Raw genomic sequence first — 18,279 nt, 5'->3', positions numbered from 1 at the left:
ATAGGCTTTGGGAATGCAGACATGATTCCCCAAAGGTGTTCCCCTGTCGTATTACCATCTGCATCATCATAACAAGATGATTCCACATTCTCATCATCTGTTCTCTTAGTGGATTCCACAATCCTCCTAGTAAGTCTTTCAGGAACCCAGAATGGATTGTCTTCACCCTGTGGAAAAACACAAACAGCTCCCCTGGATCTTATAAGAATAGGATCCGGTCCTTTCCATGTGTTACTCAGAACATCTTTCCATTTAACCATCTCTTTTGGCCTATTAGGCTCTGAGTAATGTCTTTCTGCTGCAGTATGGCCTTTATCATCCAAGTTTAAAAAATTTAGGGTAAAGAGTGCCATAGAGACGGCCACTCTTGGTACTGAGGGAAGAACATCCTCTATTCCCCTTTTTTGTTTTATTAAGTAAGATTTGAGCGTGTGATGTGCACGTTCTACAATCCCTTGTCCTTGAGGGTTGTAGGGAAGGCCAGTCAGATGAGTCACGTTCAGCTGACGACAGAACTGCTGAAATTTTTGTGAAGTATATGCAGGTCCATTATCAGTCTTGAGAGTCTTAGGCATTCCCCAAGCACTCCACGCCTCAAGGCAATGTTGTATCGCATGTGAGGCTTTTTCTCCTGTCAATGGTGTGGCAAATATAATGCCTGAGCATGTATCAATGGAGACATGCAGGTATTGAAGTCTTCCAAAAGAAGAGACATGAGTAACATCCATTTGCCAAATCTGTAATGGTCTTATGCCCCGTGGGTTTATTCCTATATGAGGTACGAGTAGAAACGCACAACAGTTTTTACATTGAGTCACAATATTTCTGGCTTCCTTTCTGGTTATAGAAAAGTGGCGGCAGAGAGTCTCAGCCGTCACATGGAAGCGTTGATGAAAGTCTGTCGCGTGCAATCCTTCGCCGATAAGGAAGACGCGGCAACCGAAGATTTGTCCAGCAGAATCTTTATTGTAGAGCTCTTGTAGGTAGATGGAGAAGGACCCCAAACCCCAAGCGCGCTCTGCTTAAATAGCCTGCAGGGCGGCGTGCTCGTCTGTGATTGGTGCTCCGCACAATACCCAATTAGCATGTGTTCTCTGATAGGGAGAGCACTCAAGTCTGTGATTGGTGCTCCGCACAATACCCAATTAGCATGTGTTCTCTGATAGGGAGAGCACTCAAATCCGTATTTGCATGTTGTGGCGCATGCGCCGCTGTAAGGCGAGTTCTAGCAGGAAGCCAGCGCCATCTCGTAATGGCGAATGCGGCTCCCGACATCTCCCCCTTTCTTAAAAATTACAAGCAAAGCCAAACGGTACACAATGAGATTTCCGATCAGCTCACTGACTCAACAGTATAAGCGATCGAGGAGGTTACATAGTATAAGAGACCCTTTGCACCTTGAACCCCGTGCAATGGGAACCTGAGCCCTGGGAGATGCAAAGGTCTGATCAGAACAGCATCCCGGTGCAATGGGAACCTGTGCCCGTCAGGAGTGCCATGAGTTCTGACAGTGTCTCAACGGCTAAGCATGTTTAACCAAACTTGAGGGGAAGATCCCTGTTCGACAGCCAGCATAGCCTGAACGATGGCCACATTTTTTGCATGTTGTTGTCTTTTGAATTTGCGCAGCAACCAAAAACAGAGGAGCAGTCCCACAAACAAGGTCACTCCAAACATTCCTACACCAACCCATTCTTTAAAATAGGAGAAGGCGGAGGACATCCAAGAAAACAATCCACTTGTAACAGAAATGTCCAAACGAGTAGAATTAATTTGAGTTATGGCAAGGTGCAATTCTCTCATGGTCTCATCGAACTCCGCACTCCAATTGGATTGTAACAACCAAGACAGTTCCTTAGATAAATTCGCTGCCCTAGTAAAATTATTATATTGAATGGAGGTTACACAAAGTCCAGGTAACTTAACTTCACATCCTAACTGAGCTAACTGCCACAATATTTCTATTTGTTCCTGAACCAAATCAATACGCTGATTGACAATCATTAATCCTCCTCTTAACTGATTATTTACTGATGCTTGAATATCTATCGCTTCACTTACTGATGCAGACAAATTATTAAGAGTTTGAACAGTAGCTACCTGACCTTGCAAGGCCAGGGCGGATGTAGCAAGGGAAGCTCCAATAGCAGCAGTTGCAATAATGGCTACAATAGCTGCAGTAATACCAAAATCTTGTTTTTGTCCTAGCAGTGTCAGGATCCAAAGCAGGGCCATCATGCTTCACCACTCGAGTCAACCGTGCTGGAACCCAAATTGGATTTTCTTGACCCTGTGGGAAAACACAAACAGCTCCCCTGGATCTTATTAATATAGGATCCGGTCCTTTCCATTGATTATCAAGTACATCTTTCCATTTTACAAGTTCTTTTGGAGATGCATGAGTGACATGTCTGTTTGCAGCAGACTGTCCATTAGAATCCAATTTCAAAAAATTTAAGGTAAATAGAGTAAGGGAAAGAGTCGCTTTCTGACCCATACTGGGGCAGAGTCCCCCTTTTTGTTTTTGTAAATAAGTTTTGATAGTACTATGTGCCCGGTCCACCATACCTTGGCCTTGGGGATTATAGGGCAATCCTGTAACATGATGGACTTCCATTTTCGAGCAAAATTGCTGAAATGTTTTAGAAGTATAAGCAGGTCCGTTATCAGTCTTTAGCTGTCGTGGCTTTCCCCATGCTGCCCACGCGTCCAGGCAATGGGTGATGACATGAGCCACCTTTTCTCCTGATAAAGGTGTGGCGTGGACAACCCCGGAACAGGTATCCACAGAGACATGAACATACTTTAACATCCATTTGCCAAATATGTAAGGGTTTTAATCCTCTAGGGTTAACACCAATAACAGGTGCAGGTCTAAATTCTGCACAATTAGCACATTTCAATACAATATCGCGGGCATCTGCTCGCGAAATGCCAAATTTCATTCTAAGTGTCTCTGCCAGAACATGATATAACTCATGGAAAGCGGCAGCATCCTGTACAGGATTAAGCATAAGATAAACTGCTTTAGTGGCTTTATCAGCCAGGTCATTAGCTCTTGCCATGGGTCCAGGTAATAGCGTATGCGCTCTCATATGTTGAATAAAAAAGGGATTTACTCTTGTTCTAATAGATTGTTGAATATCAGCAAAAACTTGTGCAATAGTACTTTTGGAGGAAATTAGTCCCACTGTTTCTAGAATTTGTACTGCTCCCACCACATAATGTGAGTCGGAGATGATATTTAAGGGTTGAGGAAAGGCTCGTAGAACCTCAGCTACAATAGCACATTCAACCAATTGCGGGGACGAAAAATTAAAGCACTTTTGAAATGCCTGATTACCAACAACATAACTTCCTATACCTGTCTTGGACCCATCAGTAAAGACATCAATAGCTCCTATAATAGGCTGATTTTTAGTAATTTTTGGAAATATAAATGCATTGGTCAGAGTAAACTGTAATAAAGGATGTTTTGGATAATGATTGTCGATACCACCAGGAAAGGTACAGCGGAGAATTGCCCAAGTGTCTATGGTGGCACACAGCACATTTATTTGCTGAGCAGTATAAGGCACAATGATAGATTCCGGCTCACAACCGAAATGAGTCAGAGCCAGCTGAACACCCTTTTGAGCAATTTCTCCCACCTGGGTTGGATAATGACTCAGCACTTTACCAGGGGAAGTCTGAGAATGGACCCACAACAGTGGCCCCTGTTGCCATAACACTGCTGTAGGCTGATGAGGTGAGGGAACAATACATAACTGAAATGGAATGGAAGGATCCAACCGGGACAGGGAAGCCTCTCCCAATTTCTTCTCCACCTTATCTAAAACCTGAGCAGCTTCGGCCGTAAGCTGTCTACAGGAAGTAATGGCCGAATCTCCCTCCAAAATGGCAAACAATGGTTTAAGCTCCGCGGTAGTCAAATTTAAATATGGCCGCACCCAATTAATGTCACCCAATAGCTTTTGAAAATCATTAAGTGTCTTAAGGACATCTCTTCTGATGGTAATCTTTTGTGGCTTTATCTGCATAGGATAAATGGTAGATCCGAGGAAATTTCCAATCTCCCCTTCTTGTACCTTTTCAGGAGCTATAAACAAGCCTTTACCTTTTAGCTCAGCAGACAGAACCCCAAAGGCTCGCTGCAAAAGAGCTTGATCTGAGTGACACAGTAAAATATCATCCATGTAGTGGCATATTTTAATGGTGGGAAATTGAGTTCTAACCGGCTGGATAGCTCTGGCTACATAAAGTTGGCACATTGTCGGACTATTTGCCATACCTTGAGGCAAAACCTTCCATTGATATCTATTATCAGGCTGTTCATGATTAATGCTAGGCAAAGTAAAGGCAAATCTAATTCTATCCTGGCCATGTAAGGGTATGGAGAAAAAACAATCTTTAATATCTACTATTAAAAGTTTCCAATGGACTGGGAGAGTGGATAGTAGAGGTAAACCCCTCTGAATGGGGCCCATGACCTGCATCTGCTTATTTATGGCTCGCAGATCATGTAACAACCTCCATTTTCCAGATTTTTTCTTAATAACAAAAATAGGGGTGTTCCAAGGTGACTGTGAGCATTCTATATGCCCATGGTCAAGTTGCCCCTTGACCAGCTGACTGGCTGCTGCAAGCTTTTCAGAGGTTAGAGGCCACAGAGGAACCCACACCGGGTCCTCTGTTTTCCAGGGAATGGGGATCGCCTCCCCAGTGGCCCCTAGGAAAAACCCAGCCCTGTTCTGCCTTGTCTCCCATGAGAAGGTACAGGACTCGTACGCCCTTGCAAATGTTTGCCAAGCCCTTTACCAGGGATGCAACCCATATTTTTCATCATTTGTTGACTTTGAGGTGAATAATCATTAGTCAATGTAAGATCCAATTGCTGCAATACCTCCCTTCCCCATAAATTAATGGGGAGAGGTAACACATAAGGGACTAAAGTTCCTCTCCTTCCTTCTTCATTTTGCCAATGTAATTCTTTTGCACTCTTTTTTGGAGCGTCTTCGTACCCCAATCCTTGCAAGGACTGAGATGATTGAATGAGAGGCCATCCTGATGGCCACCAAGTGGTAGATATTATACTAGTATCCGCTCCAGTATCCAATAAGCCCTGAAACCTTTTGCCTTCTATTAACAACTCCATCATTGGTCGCTTATCCAATTGCAAAGAGAGGAACGTATGCTGACCACCTGAGGAGCCAAAACCCTTAGTTCCTCGAGGATTGTTTCGACTAAGAAAATTTTGATGTAAGCTGGGTAATACCAACAATTGAGCTATCCTATCTCCAGGGGAAATAGCACTGATCCCCCGAGGGGATGAGCACAATATTTGTAATTGGCCTGTGAAATCCTGATCAATAACTCCTGGGTGGACAATAAGACCTTTTAAAGTCGTTGACGAACGTCCAATTATTAATCCTACCGTGCCTACTGGTAGGGGACCTGCGAGATCTGAGGGGATTGGTTGGCATCCCATGATAGGTGTCAATACTGCTCTGGCGGCTGCACGCAGGTCCAATCCTGCTGATCCGGAGGTTGCTCTTCGGATGGTGTCGTCTTCACAAATCTCTTGGACTGGTATGGAGTCTGTTGGATTGCCCCATACATTTGTGTTGGGCCCTGGGGTCGGGGGCCCCGTTTCCCGTTTTTTGACTGCTCTGTAGAGCGTTCAGGAAGGGGTCTCCCTTGACTGTCTTTTACTGACCTACATTCATTAGCCCAATGTTTTCCCTTCTTGCACCGCGGACACAACCCCGGTTGTTTAGTGGGTTGCGTAGTAGGGGCCGCAGCCTGAGACCTACACTGTCTTTTTATATGGCCCATTTTTCCACAGTTAAAGCATTTCATGTTTGCAGCCTTTTGGGCAGATAATACTGCTGCTGCTATACCATGATTAGTCAATGGCCCTCCTATTTCTCTACAGGCTTTCATCCAGGCATTTATTCCTTTTCCTTTCCAGGGAGTAATAGCATTTCTACATTCTTTTGTGCATTGCTCATAAATCAATTGTTCTACAAACGGCATTGCACCTTCAGGATCCTCAAATATTCTCCCTGCTGCTTCCATCATTCTTGCCACGAAATCTGAAAATGGCTCAGTGGCTCCCTGTATAATCTTTGTCAAGTTTCCAGTAACTTGTCCTTTATTTGGCAGACTTTTCCAGGCTCGAACAGCAGCCTTATTAATCTGCTCATATACCTCCACTGGATACATAGTTTGATTGACTACCCATTGTCCTTGGCCCGTGAGCATATCAAAGCTCCACTGAGGGCGCTGGTTGGCTATGTTTTGTTTTGCTTGAGCCATGCACAATTCTTGATAAATTGATCTCCAATCTAAATATTGGCCCATGGAGAGGCATGCCTTGACAGTGTTGGCCCAATCATCAGGAGTCATAGCATTGGCGGCTAGTCTTTCTATCAGTGCTAGAGTAAACGAGGCACTGACGCCATACGTCTGCACTGACTCCACCAGAGCCTTTAATTGTTTCAGATCCAAAGGAGTGTGATGCCTTTGGTTTTGAGCATCTTCCCATACAGGGAATGCTGCCTGTATTTTTTTCATTTCCTTTCCAGGGATCAGTGAACTGCCTCCCCCAGCCTTATTTTTCTCTATTGCCTCATAAGGAGGTGCTGTTGGCCCATACCCGGGCATGTAGGGCGGGGCACGACCATATCTTCCTCTCTCATATTTTGCAGCTTCCTCATCCAACTCAGCCTGTTCAGCAGGGTCAAGCCCTGCTTCCTCCTCAGAGTCAGATGACTCTTGTTGATCTTCTCCTTCAGAGGACGTCTCCTCCTCGGAAGAGGATGATATTGTATAATTCTTAAACTCAGTGAGGAGAGGATACAATTTAGGGTCCTCCTCACCTTTACTTACCCCTTTCTCAGAGGCAGGCAGCAGCTTTAAGTTTTTTGCTCGCTGTTCGAGCTCTTCTTCCTTCTTTGCAAGCTGCTTTGCCCTTTTTTCAAGTTCAGCTAGCTTATCTTTACCTTTTACTTTCTTTTTTATTGGCTTTCTTTCCTGCTTAGCCTTTTTTCCCTTTTCAGCTTCTGATAGACTATCTTGGTGGTCTGATAATGCCCGTTGGCCTTCCCTGATTTTTTCCTTACATCTTTCATCCTTAATGCAAGATTTTAACAGTTTGTATAGTGGCCACACCCCTGGTTTCAGGGTCCCCTGTTCTTTCTCTCGTGTCAAATCTCCTCCTAATTTATCCCACGATCTTTTAGAAAGGGACCCAGAGACCACAAACCAGGGAGCTACTCGATCAACCTCCTTAAGAAAGTTCCGCAGCACCCTGTCAGGGATTTTTAAATCCTTTTGCTTCAGCAGCGCCTGCGCTGCTTCCAAAATCGGTTTAGTTGGTTGGTTACCCATAGCTCCTTTATCTACAGGGGAGAGCGCGGCGGCTCAGCTACCTACCTGAGTCTTATGGCCAATTATTCAAAATTGCAAAAAGGACAGATGCAAGTTTTATCCCGTTTCCCACAATTAAGACACAGACAACACAGTAAAACAAAAACGAAACTAACAACGAGAAACGGAATACACCAGACCACAGAAATCATACCTTGCTGAAAAGTGCTGCAGCTTTTCACTCTGCTGGCTTGAATCTTCCTCCGACGAGCAGTTGGGGGTCCTTCGAGTCGTTCCTCTGCCCGGGGTCGGCGGTTCCCGGGTTTCGGCACCACTTGTCGCGTGCAATCCTTCGCCGATAAGGAAGACGCGGCAACCGAAGATTTGTCCAGCAGAATCTTTATTGTAGAGCTCTTGTAGGTAGATGGAGAAGGACCCCAAACCCCAAGCGCGCTCTGCTTAAATAGCCTGCAGGGCGGCGTGCTCGTCTGTGATTGGTGCTCCGCACAATACCCAATTAGCATGTGTTCTCTGATAGGGAGAGCACTCAAGTCTGTGATTGGTGCTCCGCACAATACCCAATTAGCATGTGTTCTCTGATAGGGAGAGCACTCAAATCCGTATTTGCATGTTGTGGCGCATGCGCCGCTGTAAGGCGAGTTCTAGCAGGAAGCCAGCGCCATCTCGTAATGGCGAATGCGGCTCCCGACAAAAGTCTTTTGCCATATCTGCCTGGGAGGACAGTGCAACAGCTACAAATTGAGTAGCTTTGTCTGCCAAATCATTGCCCCGGGACATTGGGCCTGGCAGACCCGAATGTGCCCTGACATGGGTAATGTATATGGGAGTTCTTCTATTTTGTAAGGTCGATTGTATTTGCTGAAGAATAGAAGCGACCTTACTAGAGGGTTTAATGACTCCCGCGGCCTCCAATAGGTTAACTGCATTAACCACATAACAGGAATCTGACACTATATTTAAGGGCTCTGAAAAGGTTTTTAGAACTTCTAAGACTACCAAACACTCTACCACTTGAGGTGAGGTTTCTTTATAGTCTTTAGATATTACCCTGTCATTAACCACATAAGCACCAATTCCTGTTTTTGAACCATCTGTATATACTACTAATCCATCTTTGAGTGGGGACTTAACTGTTATTTGTGGAAACACCACAGCTTGATTTAGTGCAAATTGTAGAATAGGATGTTTTGGATAATGATTATCAATTTTTCCTGTAAAGGAGGTAATCAAAACAGCCCAATCATTAGAAGTGGCCGCTAGGGTTTGAACTTGTGCAGCAGTATAGGGTACAATTATGAGTTCGGGCTCTCGCCCAAAATAGGTAATTGCTGACTTTAATCCCCTGAGGGCTAATTGTGCAATGGCATTGGGATACCAATCTATAATCTTAGCAGGAGATGCATTTGGATGGTGGTCCATCTGCCATAACACAGCAGTTGGCAGCTGAAACGTCTTGAAGACACATAAATTAAAAGCCTGTGTATTATCAATGCATTGTAATTGTGCATTTTGTAAAGCTATTTACACCTTCTGCAGGGCTTGGCTAGCTGCAGGCGTAAGACTCCTGGGAGAGGAGATATGAGGATCTCCCTCCAGGATATCAAACAAAGGCTTTAATTCAGCAGTAGGAATTTTTAAGAAAGGTCGAAGCCAATTAACATCTCCTAACAGTTTTTGAAAATCATTTAAGGTACGGAGATGATCTCTCCTTATTTCTACTTTTTGAGGCACAATTTTTGTAGAGGACACTATGGATCCCAAGAATTGTCCAGTATTGGCCATTTGCACTTTGTCTGTAGCAACATGTAGACCCCATTGTTTTAAAATTTTTAGCAAAGAATAGGCTTTTTGAAGCATTGTCATATCTCTGTGGCATAAAAGAATTCTGCTCCATATAATGAAGCAGAATTAACGAAGAATATTGCTTTCTTAACAGCAGCAATGCTTCTTGAACATAAAGTTGACACATAGTGGGACTATTAGTCATTTCCTGTGGCAGGACTTTCCATTGATAGCGCTTATCAGGCTCTGCATGGTTAATGGAGGGAATGGTAAAAGCAAATCTAGGCCTATCTTTGGGAAATAGAGGTATGGAGAAAAAGAAATCTTTAATATCTACAATAATTAGGCTCCAGCCCTTAGGTAGGGCAGACAGCATAGGAAGGCCCCTCTGTACGGGGCCAAACATATTCATCTGTTCATTAATGGCTCTCAAATCATGTAACAATCTCCATTTGCCTGATTTTTTCTTAATCACAGAAATTGGAGTGTTCCATGGAGATGTAGATGGTTCAATGTGACCCATATTTAATTGTTCTTTTACTAGCTGGGTCACCGCTTCTAGCTTTTCAGAGGATAGTGGCCATTGAGGAACCCACATAGGGTCCTCTGTTTTCCATGGTATGGGTCGTGCTGCCCCAATGGCCCCTAGGAAAAACCCAAACCTTGTCTGGTTTGGTTTCCTGTGGGTGAGATAGGTTCTGTTCTTCCTTGCTCTTGTTTACCCAATCCTTTTCCTATCTTGTACCCCATCTTTGACATAATGCCTTTTGCTTGCGATGAGTATCCCAGGAGGGGCACACTCATTTGATAGGGTCAAACCCATATGTTGCATAATGTCTCTTCCCCAAAGATTGACTGGGAAAGGGAGCACATATGGTATAAATTTTCCTTGCTGACCTTCTGGGGTTTCCCATATTAAGGCAGCAGAGCTGATTGAGGGGCAGGATTGATACCCCAGCCCTTGTAAAGAATGGGATGATTGGGTGGGCCAGGCTTTAGGCCACCAATGAGAGGAGATTATGCTTTTATCTGCTCCTGTATCTAGAATACCTTCAAACGTTTTGCCATTAATTTTTAAATGGAGCCTGGGTCTCTCATGTAAAGGGACCATCAAGTAGGCCTAATCATTGCCTGAAGAACCCATTTTGGCAATTTTTGGTCTGGAGGATCCTCCCTCTATATCGGGGAGGAGTAGCAATTGAGCGATTCTGTCTCCTTTCGAGATTGAAAAAAATCCTTTTGGACTAGAGCATAAAATTTGAATTTCTGTAGAATGTTGATTATCTACAATTCCAGGGTATACTATTAGACCTTGTAAGGTAAGTGCGCCTCAACCCAGTATGAGGCCAACAGTTCCTGGAGGCAAAGGTGTTATGGTCTCTGCAGGAACTGGTTGAACACTCATTTGTGGCATCAGTAAGAAGTCGGAGGCGGCACGCAGGTCCACTCTTGTGGAGTGTCCTGAGCTGTGTCTCTGTTGTCCTCCTGGGTTCTGACAAGCCGGTTCCCATATCTTTGAGGGCCCTGGGACCGAGGGACCGACGGCCTGATTATTATCAGTAGTCTGATTATTGATGGGTGGGAGGAGTCTCCCCTGGACATCTCTCACTGAGCGGCATTGACTAGCTTTATGATATCCTTTGCCACAACGGTTGCAGAGGGTCGGTGTTTCCCCCCTCCTATTTGAATTTTTGCAATCTTTTTTAAAATGTCCAGGTTTGCCACAGTTATAGCAAGTCCTCTGGTTGGTCTTACCAGCAGGACATTTTTGAGATTGGAGGATAGCAGCCGCTAGGCCCACATTGGTAAGCGGTCCTCCGAGGTCTCTGCACACTCTGAGCCAATCTTGTAATCCCTTGTTCTTTCTGGGGGCTTTGGCTGCCCTACATTCTTGAGTAGCTTGTTCAAATATCAGCTGTTCAATAAAAGGTTCAACTTGTTCTATATCTCCAAAAATGTGCCCTGTGGCCTCCATCATTCTGGCCACAAAATCTGAAAATGACTCTTGAGATCCTTGTACAATCTTTGTAAGCTGCCTATTGGCCTCTCCTTTACGAGATAACGCCTTCCAGGCCTTAATGGCCATTTGAGAAATTTGAACATAAGCTCCCCAATGATAATTTGTTTGGTCCACGGTAAAGCGTCCTTGGCCTGTCAACAGATCAAAGGTCCAATCTCTCTGTTCAGGGGTAAGAGCATAGGCATTTGCTTGAGCTTGTGTTTGGGCAGCCTCAAACCAGAGGGCTCTCCATTCCATGTATTGACCCATATTTGGGAGGGCGGCCTTTGCCACCATTTGCCAATCAACAGGAGTTAAAGCATTATTGGCAAGTCTATCTAATTGCACCAAAGTAAAATTTGCATTAACTCCATATTTGCGGGCTGATTCAGCCAATTCTTTTAATTTATTGTAATCTACGGGCACATGCACTCGTCCTCCATTTTCTGTTTTGAAAACAGGAAAGGTCGTTTGAATCTTTTTTCTAACCTTATCTGGCACAAAAGAAAAATTTGGAGATCGTGCCTCATAAGGCAGAGGTGCAGTAGGCACTGTTCGAGGATGGGAGGTGCGAGGGAGTTTTTTATTTATCCCTCACTCATCTGGATAGTATCTCTCCTCCTCATATTTGGCCGCTTCTTCATCTAGTTCAGCCTCCTCCTCTGAATCAAGAGTCTCTGCATCAGAGGTACCGGGGCTGGAGCTCTTAGAACTGTCGAGGTTCAGTGCTTTTAGCTCCTTTACAGGATAGAGTCCATGTGGTCTTTCCTCTAGAGGATTAAACGGGGGGCTGGACTCTTTAGGGGGTTGCACTCCTTTTTTTGGAGGGTCCTTAGCTTTTTTGTTTTTATGGGTTTCCTTTTTCTTGCGTGCACCCAACCTCTCACTGCGTTCGGTTTCTGACATGCTGTCCTGAACTTCCTCGAGGGCGACCTGTCCTTCATCAACCGCCCTTTTGCAATTATCATCTTCTAAGCAGTTCTTAACAAGTTTCCAGATTGCCTTGGTGCCCAATCTCAAGTCATTGTTCGCTAGGTGGCGATCAAGATCTTTGCCTAACTTATTCCATGATGCAACTGTGAGGGACCCTGAACATGCGTACCAGGGAGCCACCCGATCCACCTCTTTTACAAAGTTCTTAAGGGTTCTGTGTGCTATCTTAATGTCCCATTGTTTTAAGACTGCCTCGAGTGTGGTTACAACCGATTGCGTGGATCCCATGGCGGTTGCAGCTTATTTACGTCTGCCTTATGGCCACCGAGTAAAACGAAAGTAAAATTACCCTGCCAGCGGCTTATCTACGTCCGTCTTATAGGCTGTGTTCTACCCACTCTGAGAGGCTTCTCTGCTGCTCCTTTATCTACAGGAGACTTATAACAGGGTTTTAGGAGGTCTTGCCGCTCATGTACCTCGGTCTTATAGACACCCTCCAAATTTAACAATAGCCACCGCGAAAACAAATGAACAAGAGAAGTGCAACCATAACAGTAAATATCACAGCAAGGATCGGCCCAAAAATTTCAGAGACATGCATACCTCTCCGAACTTACCTTTCCCTGCAGTTCTGAATCCTCCTTGAAATCAAGGGGTCTCCGAAGGTGCTGACGATGTTGTGGTCAATATTCCCGGGTTTCGGCACCAGATGTGGCTCACACTATCGTCTTGCCAGCAAGAACAACACAGCACACACAGGATCCTTCTGCAGTAAAGCTTTAATGCATCTTGAGAGGGAGAGCATAAGCTTACAGCGAGTAGAAACGGAGACCCCAAATGGCAGATACCCATCCCTTATATAGAAAACTGTCCTCCGCCTAGGATGTGTCAGTCCCTGATTGGCTGTTGCTCATCACCCCATATGACGCCCCGGGCTGGGCACGTGACGATGGTTGCCCAACGGTCATAATGGTCATAACGGCTTACCAGTTTTGAGGGCGGAAGCCAGCGCCATGGCAACCAATCCCCAGCTCTCCACAGATCTCTCACTCTACTTCCAGACGACTTTTACTTGGTAATTCACTCCAGCATAAGTATATGTCTGATGTCTTTTGGTTGGTTGGTTGGTTTTGAGACAGGTTATCTGTGTAGTCCTGGCTGCCTGGAACTCACTAAGTAGCCCAGGCCAGCCTTGAACACAGGAATTCACCTGCCTCTACCTCCCATGTGGTAGGATTTAAGGTGTTTTCCACCTTTGCCCAGCCATGTCTGATGATATCTTAAAAGATACAATTTTCAACATTCCTGTATGGGTTTTTCCTAAACAATACTCAAACACTATACATGGCAGCTAAAATACTGTTTTTTAAAAATCATCACCTAACATTTCCTAGTTTTTGCCTTCTCCACTATTTTTATTTCCTCTTGCTCTTTGACATTAATTTAGTACAATGTCAAAGATAAGAGAACATTGACTTCTGCCATAAATATACTGAAAATTAAAATCTCATCATTGGTATCAAGTGTCAAGACAGGAGACTCAAAAATCAGAGTATGGACTGAGCATCTCAAATGTTATTGTCCTCCCAACGACCATATACCAGATCTTCATTATCATGATCCAATGTGGCTACAAAACCTGGCCAAATCAAGAAGACAAAACAGTTCGCAGACAAACACAGTTAACAAACAAAACATTAATGCTCCTTTCAGTCATGATCCTAGCAATCAGAAAAAGAAAATTATTCAGTGTACTATATTGCCTCCTGGGAGGCAGCTAGAGGCTTATAGTACATTGAAACTGACTTTGGATATTCTTAGTGTTACAAATACCTATATATTTTGTTTATTTGTTTTGGTTTGCTTTTTAGATAAGGTTTCACTGTTATACATTTCTGGCTGTCCTGGAACTCTGCCTCTGTTGGTAACTGGATTAAAAGCATGTACCACCACACCCAGAGACAAACCTATCTTAAAACAAACCTATCTTAAACCCATCTAAAAGTTTTAGAGACTAGAGGTGTAACAGAACTCAGTGGTAGTATGTGCTTAGCATGTACTAGGCCCTAGGTAAATATTCCAGATTAAGAGAAACAGGGGTACAGGGTTGGATCTGGAACCCAGTGGTATGAACAGCTCGGTGCAAAGAGTGAAGGGCCTGATGCTGATGCCCATTATTTGTGACAGGAGCACCAAGAAAGTCAAGAACATGATGCCAAGTGGCTTCTGGAAATTTCTGGTCCACAGTGTCAAGGAAGTGTTGCTGATGTCAACAAATGTTACTATGCAAAGATTGCTCACCATGTTTCCTCCAAAAATCAAAAAGCCACGGTAGAAAGAGCTGGAGAGTCACCAATCCAAATACAAGAATATGCAGTAAAGGATATGAGTAGAAATCATGAAAGCCTGTTTTACCTAAGTGTTAATAAACTGACAAAAACAGGAAAAACAAAGAATAGTGTGCTCTTGGAGAAGACTAAAGCTTGCTTCTCCAGCAGGGCAGCTCACATCTACTCATAATCAGCTCTGCAGACGTGTGCTTTCTTGCATATAACAGATTCCCCCCACCCCTTCACAGTCACATGATTTAGAAAAAGAAAAAATCATGAACATATGCCAGAGCTGGGGACTTGTCTCTGTGTTTAACAGCCTTGGCTGCTGTTCCAGTGGAGCCACGTTCAATTCTCAGCACACACATGGCAGCTTACAACTGTCTGTAACACTATCCAGGGGATCCAATACCCTCATTCAGACACACAGACATGTATGCAAAACACCAGTGCACATAAAATAAAAATAAAAATCATTTTTAAAAATTAAAAACAAGAAAATATTTTAGGCATGGTGGCGCAGGCCTTTAATCTCAGTGCTCAGGAGGGAGAAGCAGTTGTATCTCTGAGCATGAAACCAGTCCTGTCTACATAGTGAGTTCCAAGAAGGACAGGACTACACAGAGAAAAAAGAAAAATAAAACAAAAAAGAAAAATAATATTTTATTTATATTTAATAATATTTTTCTTTCAAAAAAAGAAAAAAAACAATGAAACCAATTCTATTTGTATTTTAAGATGATTTCTACTTGTAGCTTTGTTTTGTTTTGTGTAGTCTTGTGTGTCTTAGAAAATGCAGTACAGGGCATGAGAAATGGTTCAGCAGTTAAGAGACTTCATTGTACTTCCTGAGCTTGAGGCTGGCCCAAAACTAACTGTGCAATCCAAGCTGGCCTCAAGCTCCTAGTGATCCCCTGCTTTAGACTCCTAAGAGCTGGGGTAATTTTACTTTGCTATTTTTTGTTTTGTTTTGTATTGTATTAAAATAGAGCGTCACATGGCCCAGGCTGGCCTGCACCTTGTTCTGTTTCCAGTGATGGCTTTGAACTTCTGATCCTCCTATTCCTACTTCCAGAGTGCTGAGATTAGAAATGTTCAGCAGCACAGGTGGTTATGCCATACTGGGGACTAGAACACAGGACTTTGCACTGCAGGCCCTCTACCAAGGGACAAATTCAGCCTATTAGTTTCTGTTTTTTTCCCCAAGATTACAAGTGTGGGGCACCATGCCTGGCCTCCTTCCTCCCTCCCTCCTGTTCTTCTGCCCTTCCTTCTCTCTTTTGCCTCCCGCACCCTTCCTTTCATTCATCTCTGTCTCCCTTTCCCCCTCTCTCCATTTCTCCTTCTGGACTTTTGAGAAAAGGTATCATGTATCTCTAGTGGGCCTCACAGTCACTATGTAGCCAAGAAAAGCCTTCAACTTCTGATCTCCTTCCTAAGCCCCATGAATATTGGGGGTATAGATGACACTTTGCTATCTTTTCATATTGTTATTATATTTTTAAAGTGTCATAGGACTATTTATCAATGCTTGTAGGAGAGTCTGTTCTCTTCTTCCACCATGTGGGTCCCAGGAACTGATACCATATATGGTCAGGTTTGGCAGGCTTGGCAGCAAGCACCTTTTTCCACTAAGCCATCTCTACAGCCCTGACTTTTTTATAATGCTATCACTAGGTGTGCACCCAGCTTTCCTTCAACCTTTCAGCTTCTCTAGGTGTCCATTTCTTCTAGGTTCTTTCCTCTTTTTAATTCACACCTCCACTTCTTGAATGTACCACTGAAACCCAATTTGAATTGCTCTTTTTCTGTACTCTTTCTTCTTTGGCCAGGAAGGGTAGGCTACAGGGGATGTAATGGTTTGTCTATTTATCTTGTTTTGTTTATTTTTATTTTTGAGACAGGGTCTCTCTCTACATAGCCATGGTGTTCTGAGAACTCCCATGTCATCACCTGGAAAACACAGAGACCTGCCTGTACATGGCCTGGAGTTCTGTGATAAAAGGAATGTGTCACCATCCTAGGTGGCAGTCTTCCTGTTAGTCCCTAAAACCCAATTACAATTTAGTTACTATTTAAGCTTAGGATAGCCTCCTTTTTACTCATCTTTGAATCAGAGCCTTGTGCATGCTAGTCAAAAGATCTGCCTTCAGCTACACCCTCAGATATCCTGGTAACCTTAATCAGTGCAGTTAAGTGAGAAATCAAAATGAAAGGTAATAGGAAATTCATCATTTCCAGTTGAGGTGGTAACTGGGCCCAGACCAGTTAGCACAACTGACTCCATGATGGAAGTACAACAAAACCTCAGGACATAAATAGTACCAATTGCTAAAACTAAAACAAAGGCCTAATCTGCCAAAGTCCATAGTAGTGGAAAGTCTCTAAAAGAACTAGCCTTGGGTTTTTGGCTTCCATGGTTCTGTTTCTGTCTAGCTGTTCATGTTAACTAAAGTATGTCAATCAAGAACATGATTTCATGTGCTTAAAAGCTCCCCCTGAGAAAGGCTCAGTATTGCACTAGAATCTAGAAAACCCAGTGTAGTCCCTGACCCACCTTACAAAAACTGTCTGTTAGCTTAAGCACATGTCTGAGCAGTCTTCTCTGGTGGATACCTCACAATAAGGTTGAAATCCAAACAACCAACTCACCACTTCAGTAAACAAAGAAAGCATTTATATCAAAATGACTACATATAAATTATGCCTGAATCACGAGGATAGAGAGATGGGTCAGCTGTTAAGAACACTTACAGAAAATAAAGCCCGCACATAATAACAAAAGATATAAAGTGATAAAATCAAAGAAACAAGATCAACAGCAGTAGACATGGTAACATGGAGTAGGGAAAGCACACCAGGCCTCACCCTCCACAAGGATCTACAGCAACTAAGGAATGCTGAGAGCAGGAGAAATAGTCTTCCCCAGGAAAGAGCACAACCAGTATCTGATTCCAATGGTCAGTTCTGAAAACATACATGTGAGTAACATTATACAGACTGAGCATGTGGTATTTAGGAATATATGTGTATTTACATATATATGCATATATATATATATAAAACAACAATTAATGAAAGAAAAGGCTAAAGATAGCAAGCAGAGGCATAGAAGATTGTTTGGAGGAAAATACGGGAGGAGGACATTATGTATTTATCATCTCCAAAAATAAAAGAAGTAATTTAAAAAAGACTGTGATGTGCTATGGTGGCAAACTCCTTCAATCCCAGTAATGAAGAGGCAGAGATGGGAATCTCTGAGAGCTGGAGGCCAGCATGGTCTACAAAGTGAATTCCAGGACAGGCAGGGCTACACAGAGAAACCATGTCTTGGAAGAAACAAATAAACAAAAAACCCAAAGGAAAACAAAAAATATAGACAAAGAGAAATTGAATATAAGTGTTTTAAAATGTAGGAAAAATATTCCACTTCAAGGTTTAAAATGTCTACTGCTTTTATTTAAGGAAATGAAAGGCTATGTTTGCATAGTCTGACAGAAAATACCTACAGCACATGTGTGCAGCAAAGACTTCGGACCCAGAATATGCAAAGAACTAATAAAATAAAGTACATTGGTATGATTCTAATCAGGCAAGGTGAAAGACCTGTTTGAGAAAAACTTCAAATATCTGAAGAAAGACACTGAAGAAGACATCAGAAGATGGAAAGATCTCCTGTACTCATATATTGGTAGGATTAACAGTGAAAATGGCCATTCTGCCAAAAGCAATCTACAGATTGAATGCAATTCCCATTAAAATACCAACTCAGTTCCTTACAGACCTTGAAAGAAAAACTCTCAACTTCATATGGAAAAACAAAAAACTCACAATTTCCAAAAT

At 43.3% G+C, this 18,279-nt stretch overlaps 2 protein-coding genes across 2 annotated transcripts; both read right to left on the bottom strand.

Moving 5' to 3' along the window:
- Positions 1-235: 235 nt before the first annotated feature.
- LOC132651897 (igE-binding protein-like) lies at positions 236-7,392 on the bottom strand. Its single transcript, XM_060376849.1, is given in 6 exon segments — positions 236-286; positions 288-586; positions 2,659-2,697; positions 4,280-4,304; positions 5,950-6,843; positions 7,279-7,392. Coding segments are annotated over 6 exon segments (1,422 nt in total).
- A 3,195-nt stretch (positions 7,393-10,587) lies between these two features.
- On the bottom strand, positions 10,588-12,394 carry LOC132651895 (igE-binding protein-like). The gene is given in 2 exon segments (XM_060376848.1): positions 10,588-10,710; positions 10,712-12,394. Coding segments are annotated over 2 exon segments (1,806 nt in total).
- Between the last annotated feature and the right edge of the window lie 5,885 nt (positions 12,395-18,279).

This window comes from Meriones unguiculatus (assembly GCF_030254825.1).
Source record: "Meriones unguiculatus strain TT.TT164.6M chromosome Y unlocalized genomic scaffold, Bangor_MerUng_6.1 ChrY_unordered_Scaffold_35, whole genome shotgun sequence".
NCBI lineage: Eukaryota > Metazoa > Chordata > Mammalia > Rodentia > Muridae > Meriones > Meriones unguiculatus.
This window is presented reverse-complemented; position numbering and strand designations above follow the sequence as displayed.